At 41.9% G+C, this 11,701-nt stretch overlaps 1 protein-coding gene across 1 annotated transcript; it reads left to right on the forward strand.

Moving 5' to 3' along the window:
• The first annotated feature begins 13 nt into the window (after positions 1–13).
• GABARAPL2 (GABA type A receptor associated protein like 2) lies at positions 14–8,449 on the forward strand. Its single transcript, XM_084294777.1, has 4 exons — positions 14–189; positions 526–581; positions 5,714–5,886; positions 7,889–8,449. Exons 1-4 carry the CDS (start codon positions 156–158, stop codon positions 7,977–7,979), a joined length of 354 nt encoding a protein of 117 aa, XP_084150903.1. The 5' UTR covers positions 14–155; the 3' UTR covers positions 7,980–8,449.
• The last annotated feature ends 3,252 nt before the right edge of the window (positions 8,450–11,701 follow it).

An 11,701-nucleotide genomic window follows, 5' to 3' on the forward strand; every position in this document is an offset into this window, starting at 1 on the left:
AGGAAACCGACCGGAAGTCCCGCCTGCCGAGCCGCGGCTGTTGTTGTTGTGACAGGGACCGTGACAGCGACAGGCCCCGCCGCCCGCCACGAGTCCCTGCCCGCCCGCACTCGGGCCTCGCCGCCGCCGGCTCCGCTTCCTGCCCGGCCCGCGCCATGAAGTGGATGTTCAAGGAGGACCACGCGCTGGGTAAGGGCGGGCCCGGGCCGGTGCTGCCCGCCGGCGGCCCTGCGCCGCCCCGTCTCCTGCGTCGCCATCTGCCCCGGGCCTCCCGACTCGGTACGCCCCGGGCAGCCCCCGAGCCGGTCGTCGCGGCTCTGGGCGGACAGCCCCCTGCGGCCCTCGCCGAAGGCTGGCGCGGTAACCGGGGACGGTCTCCCCGAGTAGCTGGGGTCTCGTCGCAGGGAGGCAGGACGGCCGCAGCCCCCACCGGCTCCCATGTCTGCAGCGCTGCTGGCTCTGCCTAGGACACCGGTGATAGATACTGTTACCATCCCAATGACTAATTACGAGTTTTGTTCACAGAGCACAGATGCGTCGAGTCAGCAAAAATCCGAGCCAAATACCCTGACCGTGTCCCGGTGAGTAACCAAGCCATCTTCATTCCGGTACTTAGAGGCGAAGATGGATAAGCTGTTCCCATCCTGCCTTCTCTTCTTTGACCAGATCCTACTACGTAAATTCATCTTTCGTGTATTCATCTTCCATTTTGTGACATAGATGTTTTAAAGAGGCTCCAAACACATTTAACTAATTCAGCATTCCCTCCTCTACCCCTACACGTATTCTCAAGTAAGCAACAGTGCCTGACTTTCTGAATGCTCACCACGTGTCTATGGTTTATGAGTGTCCTGGTTTCTTCTAATAGCAATTATATTCTCAGTAAAGACCCTATGCTTTCAGTCTCTTGAAGATTTTATTCTGTGCCAGGGAGAGAATAAATTATTACACCTTGACAGTCATCCATCATGGCTAGATGAGTTTTGTAATTTTCCCCTTATTTAATATCCACCTGTAAGCAATCTGATCTTGAACCTACCTCATGTAAACTCTGTTGTTTGAAAAGCCATTGCAAGTGGTGACTTTTCCTTTCTGCATTAATACTTGCTGCCTGCTAAATAGCAAATAACTTTTCTTCACTCTGTAACCCCCTTTATCATGTTTCAGTCAGTGAAATGACCATACTTCATGCTCGTGTAACATCTAGCAACACATTCACATTCTCAACTAATATACTTGAGAGTAAAATTTCCACATTCCATCTGATCACATGCCAATTAGTGACATTCCTGTCTGACCTCTACGTAAGTACCTTAGCCAGTAGACAGCACAGACCAGAGATAAGACCTCTAACCATTTTGCCTTTCCCTCTTTCTGAATCAAACCTAGTCACAGCATCTTCTCCAGTTGTAGTCTGGCAAGCTCATCCAATCCTTGCTATTTTCCACTTGGCCAACTACCTAATACAGACTGTAGCATGCTAATAACCATATATCTTTACAGGTATACTTTCGCGCATTTCCAGAATATCTTTCACGACCCTAGAGGAAAAAGAGAGACATTGGAACTCATAGTATGAGTCAGAATTACGTGATACTTTATCGAGAACGGATAGCAATGTGTAAATAGATACAAGAATTAAACCTCAAAGTCCATTGTGATGCTTTGTCTAGGAAAATAAAAAAAAATCTGCATGATGTTTCAGATTGAGACACCTAACTTTTACAAAGTAGTTGGTATCAAATATACATTCTTTTTCATTTAGTGATCAAAAGTGTTTTTCAGACTTAATGCATGTTTTCTTCTTTCCAGTCTGTAGTCTGCATCCAGAATGATGTAGGTCAGAGGGTTCTGACCTTCAGAGCAGTTCTCAGCTGCTGTCTCTGGCTCCATGGATTTGTAGATATTTCAGTAGCTCAAACATCTTAAGCTGTATTGAGATACCATATGAATAGCCCCTGTCCTAGCCTGGACCCTTTAGAAATAAAATGGGAGTTGAAAAGACACTCATGCTTCTTAAGCACTGCTATTTTAAATTTGCCTGGGCATCACATGATCCAAGGGTTAGAGGTATCTGCAAGTTTTACTAGAAGCAGTTCACCAATAGCCTTGACTTCCAATTACGACAGCTTCTGCATTGTAAAGCTAAAATGCCTGGTAGATTATTGCAATCTCTTTTTTTAAAGTATCAGATGTTAAAGCTTGAATGCTCCTTTCAGTCTGGTCTTGGTCTTCTTCACCCTTCCCATGTACTAAATTGCAAGGGCCACCTACTGTACCATCCTGTTTCTGTAGACAGCACCAAATAAAAGAACCCTCTCCAGATCATAGTGTATTTTGTAAATTTACTCGAGCCTTAACTGTATGCTGTAGCAATGAGGAGTGCAGAGCTAAGCAACGGAGGCACAGCAACCTCTTGTCAGCCCTGTTTCCCCACATACTGCATTCTTCAGGTCCTTTCCATAAGTTATACTTAATTCACCTTCCTCCCATATGTTGCTTTTTGCTTTGTTTGTGACCACCTTGCTGTCTTGCCTTCCTGTGGTCAATTTCTTAACTTCCTAACATATGAAGTAAGATAGTGTAATGTCAGTTCAGTGTAACACAGGAGAATAGCATCAGTGAGACAACAATAATAAGGTAGAACAAACTGTATGCTCTAAAGTGCAGTTACGCATATTCAGAATAAAACTTTTTTTTTTTTTTTTCTGCTGTCCAGTGAAAAATATCAGTATGTTACTGCAAACCTGAGTCTGTAGACATTCTAAAATGGTGATTAACATACGCATCTTTTTTTCCAAGTCTATGTATCCCATCTGGCTCTTATTCATATATAACTCATACATAGCTAAAACCAACATTTCATTAGTATGGCTTCCCTGTCATCCTGTAACTTCATCCAACTGATGCTGTAATCGTATTGTTGATAATATCATACGTAACATATACTGCTGGATCATTTCTCAGTTTAAGTTTAGTATGTCAGAAGCATACAGACAAGATCACATCACAGCACATTTCTGCTAATCTGGTGGAGCACTCAACTGACTTCATTGGCAGACTAACTGGTACTCCAGGGCACGCTGCAGGCATTCCTTTCTCTGCCTAGACTCATCATACAGCCTGGCTAAAATGCCTAGTGCCTAACTGTGGGAGGTGAATAATTATTGCCAGATTAATTATGCAAACCCAGACAGTGTGGATGACAATTCAAAAGCTGTGCAGCAAAACACTTTTTTTAAAAAAAAAACAAACCATGGGATCTATGGCAAACTAGAACCTTACATTATACAATTTACACTGCAACTCTATCAGAATTTTGACTACATTCAGATATAACATGGTCTCTTCAGCTCTGCACTAAGTTATCTACAGTATGGCTGCTGCTCTACTTAGCATGACAGTTTCTGAGATCCTGGTACATGTGTGATGATATTGGTACATATTCTGTGATGGTGCAGTACACTGCACAGATAAATACAAAATACTTAAAAAATAGTGAATCAAGTTATGCTTTACATAGAAGCCTAAGAGACATTTTGGCATCTTAGGATTGTGAACAGCAGGTGAAGTCAAAAACATTAGATTCTAGACTAGGCTGGTGGTTCTCCCTCTTACCTTAGTACTGATTTTTTTGTTTGTTTTTTGCTTTAGTGTTGATGACTTTTTTATATTTTTTTTTTGCCCTTTTGCTATATTCCATATCAAGGCAATCAGTTCTGTCATGTGTTAGGAATGACTTGGGGCTTTGTTCAGAGGAGACAGTTAAGTTTGATGGGTAGAAGTGGTGTGTATGTATTAAACCTTTACTTCTTGGTTTGCGGATTACTATTTTATCATATAACATTTTAAAAGAGCATAGGGAATGCTCCTTGCAGACTACAGTTCTATGTAACACAAAATTTCAATCAATGACTGCCACTTTCTGTGTATGAGATAGTGACAAAGACAAAATAAGCAGCATATGTACAAAGTGAGTGAGTGGACTTCACAATCACAGAATCATTAAGGTCGGAAGAGACTTTCAAGACCATCACCCTACTGCCAATATCATCTATTAACCCATGTCCCTAAACACCAGGTCCAACCTTTCCTTGAACACCCCCAGGGACGGTGACGCCACCACTTCCCTGGACAACCCATTCCAATGCCTGACTACGCTTTCTGAGAAGAAATGTCTCTAAATTTCCAACCTAAACCGTCCCTGGCGCAACTTCAGGCCATTCCTTCTAGTCCTATTGCTAGTTACCTGTGAGAAGAGGCTGACCCCCAGCTCCCTAAGCCTTCCTTTCAGGCAGTTGTAGAGAGCAGTAAGGTCTCCCCTGAGCCTCCTCTTCTCCAAACTAAACAATCCCACATCCCTTCAGCTGCTCCTCACAGGGCTTGTGTTCCAGACCCGTCAGCAGCTTTGTAGCCCTTCTCTGGACATGTTCCAGGACCTTGATGTCCTTGTACTGAGGAGCCCAAAACTGAACACAGTACTCGAGGTGCAGCCTCACCAGAGCTGAATACAAGGGGACAATCACGTACCTGGTCTTGCTGGCTACTCTATTCCTGATACTAGCTAGGATGCCCTTGGCCTTCTTGGCCACCTGGGCACACTGCCAACTCATGTTCAGGTGAGCATCTATCATTGTCCCTAGATCCTTTTCTGCTGCACAGCTTTCCAGCCACTCTGCCCCAAGCCTGTAGCGCTGCATGGGGTTGTTGTGGCCAAAGTGCAGAACCTGGCACTGAGCCATGTTGAACCTCATCCCATTGGCCTCTGCCCATTGACTCATCCCGTCCAGGTCCCTCTGCGGGGCCTTCCTACCCTCTGGCAGATCGACACTTCCCCCTAACTTGGTGTCACCTGCAAACTTCCTGAGGGTGCACTCAATTCCCTCATCCAAATCATCAACAAAGATATTAAAGAGGATGGGCCCCAACACTGACCACAAGAGATCACTCCTGGTGACCATTCTCCCACTGGATTTCACTCCATTCACCACCACTGTCTGGGCATGGACATCCAGCCAGTTTTTAACCCAGCAAAGAGTATACCTGTACAAGCCATAGGCTGCCAGCTTCTCCAGAATACTGTGGGAGACTGTGTCAAAGGCCTTGCTGAAGTCTAGGTAGACTACATCAAGAGGCTTTTCCTCATCCACCAGCTGGGTCACCTGGTCATACAAGGAGATGAGGTTGGTCATGCAGGACATGCCTTTCATGAACCCATGCTGACTAGGCCTGATCCTCCGGTGGTCCCACCTACATTGTGTGATTGCATTCAAGATGACCTGTTCCATCACCTTTCCGGGCACCGAGGTCAGGCCTGTAGTTCCCTGTGTCCTCCATATCACTTTCCACTGCTGATTTACCAGTACTGCAGTCTTGTTGATTTTTTCATGACTCCAATACATTTGGAAGGAATATGTGAGACCAGAGGAGGGCCACGAGGTTGTATCAGGGGGCTGAAGCATCTCTCCTGTGAAGACAGGCTGGGAGAGCTGGATTTGTTCAGCCTGCAGAACAGAAGTCTCTGGGGGGACCCTATAGCAGCCCTCCAGTGGCTGCAGGAAAGCTGGGGAAGGACTCTCTGTCAAGCAGTGCAGTAACAGCACAAGGAGTAACATCTCTAAACTAAAAAGAGGATAGATTTTGGTTAGAGCAGGTGATTTATCAAAGCCTTCTGTTCATAGAAAAGCCTCACTTTCATGCTTATATTTTACAGGTCATAGTGGAGAAGGTCTCAGGATCTCAGATTGTTGATATTGACAAGAGGAAGTACTTAGTTCCATCTGACATCACTGTGGCCCAGTTCATGTGGATCATCAGGAAGAGGATTCAGCTGCCCTCCGAGAAGGCAATATTCCTCTTTGTAGATAAGACTGTCCCGCAGTCTAGGTAAGAGGCTGTTCACTTGGTATTCAGAACCATATCAGAGGGACATTAACTCCTTTTGAGGCTTATTTGGTGATTTTTAGAAGGCACATATTTACAATTTAAATCTTACTGCTTCCCTCCCCCCCTCATATGTGATAAATATCTTGTTTCTCAAGCTAGGCTTAAAGGAAAGGTGACTACAAAATGTATTATCAATACTTTCATGGCAAGAGGGTAAGCTCTGGCATTATATCTTTGGTTGAACGTAGGAACAACACTGATATCATCAATGGCAAATAATCCTCAGTATAACAAAAAGGTTGCATGTTAAGTGCTCAAAAGCAAACACCATAAATTATTCTGAAAAAAACATTAACCTACCTCTGTCAGTTCACAAAGAAATGACACTATATTTTTTTTTATATAAGCATGAAATGTAAAATGACTGTAGAAAGGTTTTTCACATTGCTTTTGTATTGAAATAAGTTGCAATGGTTGCCTGCTACATACAGAATAATATATAGAAGCAGCAGCTACTTACTATACAAGCTATTTTAATATTTGAAGGAATAGCATGTAACATTATGTGGCTTAGATGCAGCATTTTTCTTACTAACCCTTACCTTTGTAACAGTACTCCCAGGTAACTTGTCCAGACTCAGCTAGAAATATTTTTATTTAATTCATGATACACAATAGGGACCTGTGAACCTTTTTCTATGCTCTCTCTTCTGGGAGCATTAGGAATGCATTAGTGCCATCTTCTTAGTGCTATACAGCTGCTAGCAACAAACAGGAAAGGAAAAGAAACAGCACATTATCTAATCTCACATTAATGATGAGATCTCTCATCTCTGCTGGAAATACAGGGCGCTGAAGCTTCAAGCTAATGGAAAAATGTAAACTTTTGTTAGCAGATAAAAATCTTATTGATCAATGGCTACTTCTCTTGTAGGACAAATTTATTGCATAGACCACTAACTCTTGCCATTCTTCTCTCCTCATCCAGAAGTTTATCTACTATTTTCCAATTTCCTTCTATTTCTAGTATTGCCTGCAACTCTCTCCAGTTCCTCTCATGTGGCATCCCTTTCTTATGGGTAAAAACCCATGACTGTTTTCCCCATCACTCACATTCAGTCTGCATCTTCCAGTTCACTAGTTTTTTCTCAAACAATCTTGGGAAGTCAAAGGTGAGCAGAAGCAGCACCACTTGTGCACCTGACTGAAGTCAACTGCCTGTTTCATCTGTGGTTCACAGATAGTTGGAACAATTTACTGGCCAAGTAATTGCTTGGTTCTGTTACTGTTTTTCACAGTAAAGCATCCCACTAAAGACTACTTAAACTGTGAAGGGCCACATGCCTATCCTGTTAAAAAAAAAAAAATAGTCCAGACATTCAAAATTTTATCCACTGAAAAAAACACTAGCTTTTAGCTAGCATGGAATTCATTGCCCACACATTTTAGTAATAGCACTATTTTAAGTCATCACTTTTTAACAATACAGAAGACAAAGCTTTAACTCCTCCAAACAACCTGGACCTCGGAGAAACAGTCCAAGCAGCATAAGTTTGGTGAACTTAAGACCATCTGAACATTCAAGACTACAGTATATGGAGAGAGAAATTAGGTTCTTCACACAAGCAGCAAGGTTTCAGTTCAGCTGCATTGAAGGATGATGCTACCAGGCTCTTAATCTTGCTATTAGTCACAGCATCAATAACATACAATTCAGAAATTGAAATACATCCAGTGAGTAATTCCTAATAAAAATAAGGAAGCATTTTCATAGATGTACTTATTAGGTACACAAGAAACAGAAATCTAGGTGTCCTGCAGGGAGCCCAGGATCATTTTGTGAAATCAGGAGTCAACTTTTTTTTTTTTTTGTGTGTGTGTGTGTGTGTTTTAATTTATACATAAGACTTAATTTTAGCTTTTATTAATCTTTATGTGAGATTCTGTTACCATTTGCAACTGTCGTGATCCAAGCAAGCTGTTTCATTTTTCCCTCTTCAAGCTTAACTATGGGACAACTTTATGAGAAGGAGAAGGATGAAGATGGATTCTTGTATGTTGCCTACAGTGGAGAGAACACATTTGGTTTCTGAATGTTGGGTCTTGGCTACTATACCATCCTCCTGTGTATCTTGTAGATAGCTGATCATTTTCTGTTCTGACATCCACGTAGGTTTCTTCTATATACATGTATTTGTAACTTGATTTATTTCCTAATGTATCTATAGGTCTTGTTTTATTAGACTGTTAAATTATAAAAAAAAAGTGTGTTTTTTTCTCATGGCTGTGGATTTGCAGAGCCTCACTTCTTTAGGGGATGCATTTAATGGCATTGATTAAATAATAAAGCAAAGTAGTGGAGCTACTAGAACATGAAAAGAATGCACATTTATTCTGTTTTAAGGAGTTAATTTATGAAAAATAGAAACATTGAATTAGTATTGGGAACACTGGATTTGCTAGGTTATCCTAAGCAGTAGCAAGATGCTGATCATGTTGAATCAAGGAAGTATGTTCTCCTTTCTCAAATAACAAAGTACAATAAAAATTCCTACCACAAACAGACAGTGATGTTATTTGTTTACTTTCACTTTGGCCACAGTTATATATCACTCACTAGATAGCATACAACTGCTTACATTATTTACTAGATATTGTACTGCTTCTCAGCATTTGGGATGCTGCTGATGATAGAAGGAATAAACAAAAAGCTATCTGTTAGTTCTTAAGACCAAAAGATTCAGCACTATTACGTGTAATCAGGAGTTTAAAAGCCAGGCCAGCGCACAGGCTAAATGCGGAAGAATAAATACTGTTGGGATTTGGAATGCAGGACCTAGGTGAAAAAAAGTATAGCATATAAGGAAAGGGCATCTTGAAGAAGGAACGATACAAATAGAAAACCAGAGAGCTGAAGAACAGGAAGGAATAATTTGTCCATGAAGTTGTGGCCAAGAGAGAAATAACTGGTAAGGAGTTCAGATTAAAACAGTTGCATGAGCAGCTTTAAAAAAAAAAAATAACAGTAGTGGTTGTGTTACAGTTAGTTACATAAATATACATGTATTTTCCAACCAAAAATTTGGTAGGTATTGTAAGGAATTTACAGAACCAAGTATGTGAAAAAATAGCTTTAATTTGCTTGAAATGGACAGCTAGACTTAGAAATGCTGCATGCAAGATAAAGAGTTCAAGATCTGTTCCTATACTTTATGAGCACTTTCGCTCAAGCATGTGGCACGGCACAGCAAAAACAGAAAGGTTTGCCATAAAACCAAAAAAGCTGTTACTCATGAGGCTCTCAACTTCCTTCCAATTTGGCTTACCATAGCTACATGACTACCTCTACTTAAGAGGCAGAGGCAAGCTTGTGGCTCTGAACTACAAGACTGCATAAACAAACAAAACCACATGTAAGTGCATAGTACTGGAGTTCATGCTCTGATATGAAAAGACAACACTGGGTTGGAAGAGTAGCATTGCTCCGGAGTTTGTGAATCAGCAAGGAATCACTAATTACAGTTTAGGTTCTTAATAAAAGTATCACTTGATTTTCATGCTAAATGGTGTAGAAGAGTTTATTTTTTACAGTGTTTCCAGACACATTGGAAATGTTACCACTCTGTAAGCTTAAATCAAATTCATATTAGACTAAAATTCTCATGAAGCCACCTTATGCATGGAATTGTGTTCAGCACTACAGGTTTTAGAGGTGCTGGCAGAATGACTCCACATTTGAAGAGATAGGAGCTTATGAAACACTGATACTACAGTATTATTTGGACTTGTCACAGTAGCAGTGCTGTATGTGCTTAATACATCTGAGAATGTGCAGTTAATTTCAGTATGCCTTTCATTATTTGAAATAGTACTGCAATGTATAGCAATGCCTTAGTTAACATTCCGTCCGTTTCTTTCCAGAATGCGTTCCGTCCCTTTCTATGGACTTACTATTACCATTTACTCCAAAACATTTTGATTCAAATTTAGAGTGGTTGCAGCTGTGATTTTTAATACATTTTTCTGCTGAAAAATGTTTTCTTTGAGCTGAAATGTCACAGTTTGTCTACAGTATTAAGTTTGGTGGTTATCTTTTTTTGCTAGCTGTTAATAAGAAAACGTACCTTAGCCCTCACAACTGCACAAGAAAACTAATTACATGCTAGCACAAATATATCTAACCAAAACAAGGAAAAATGAGGTTTTATTGCCAATGTTATGATTCATGTGACTTTTGGAATACCCCTCATAAGCCTCTAAAAACAAACATAATTACTCTCTTAACTTCTCTGTAATTTTTAATTAGTTTGGTTTTAGAAGCCCAGGTACCCAAGTAATCCCAGAGAATGCAGAGATAAAGGCTCTAACATATACGTTCCTTTACATCTGCAAATGTACTTGAAATGTCAAGAAAAAGATTTTCTTTTGAACTGCATACCTCTCCTTTAGAGAGGACAGTGTGTCTTGTAAATTGATTAAAAGCAGTTTGTCTAGAACACTGGGTCCCATATAGTCTTTTCTGTTAACCCTTAAGGACTGAGAAGGCATTTCAGTCTATACACTGAATGAATCACAGAAGCACAGAATTGTAGGGGTTGGAAGGGACCTCAAGAGACCATTGGGTCCAACCCCCTTGCCAAAGCAGGTTCCCTCGAGCAGGTTACCCGGGTAGGCGTCCAGACGGGTCTCATATATCTCCAGAGAAGGAGACTCCACAACCTCCCTGGGCAGCCTGTTCTAGTGCTCCTTCATCCTCACTGTGAAGAAATTCTTTTGTATGTTGGTGTGGAACTTCCTGGGCTCCATTTTGTGGCCATTGACCTTTGTCCTGTCTCCACAAACTACCGAGAAGTTGGCCAAATCCCTCTTTGTCCCACACTTAAGATATTTGTAAACATTAAAAAGATCCCCTCTCAGTCTTCTTTTCTCAAGGCTGAACAGACCCAGGTCTCTCAGCCTTTCCTCACAGGGGGGAAACCCTATAGCCCATAGGCCCTGTATCATCTTAGTGGCCCTCTACTGGACTCTTTCCAGGAGATCCCTGTCTTTTTTGTACCGGGGAGCCCAGAACTGGACACAGTACTTCATGTGAGGCCTGACTAGGGCACAGTAGAGGGGAAGGATCACAACCCTTGACCTGCTGGCCACGCTCCTTTTAATGCACACCAGGATCCCATTGGCTTTCTTGGTCACCAGGGCTCACTGCTGGCTCATGGTCAACCTGTCGTCCACCAGGACCCCCAGGTCCTTCTCCTAAGAGCCTGTACTTCTCCCTTCTCCCCCAGCCTGTACTGATCCATGTGGTTGTTCCTTTCCAGGTGCAGGACTCCAAATTTGGTCCTGTTAAACCTCATTTGGTTTCTTTCTGCTCATCTCTGCAGCCTATCCAGGTCTCGCTGAATGGCAGCACAGCCTTCTGGCGTGTCAGCCACTCCTCCCAGCTTTTTATCATCGGTGTACTTGCTGAGGGTGGACACTATTCCCTCATCAAGGTCATCGATGAAAATGTTGAACAAGACCAGACCCAGCATCAACCCCTGAGGAACACCAGTAGTCATAGGTCTCCAGACGGACTCTGTGCTGCCAATCACCACCCTCTGAGCGCTTCTGAATAATGAAGAAATTGAATAAACATCTCACTATTCTTACAGTAACATTTCTATATAGCCTTAAGCTTACTTGAAGCGTCATCTAAAGAAACAAACACTATTTGAATTTAGATGGTCTTTCCTCAAAAATTATTTCGTGTAAACCACCACTGCTGCAATGCGCTTGTAACGATGCTATCAGATTCTCAGGATAGTTACACTCTAAG

This window comes from Netta rufina (genome assembly GCF_964035555.1).
Source record: "Netta rufina genome assembly, chromosome: 13".
NCBI lineage: Eukaryota > Metazoa > Chordata > Aves > Anseriformes > Anatidae > Netta > Netta rufina.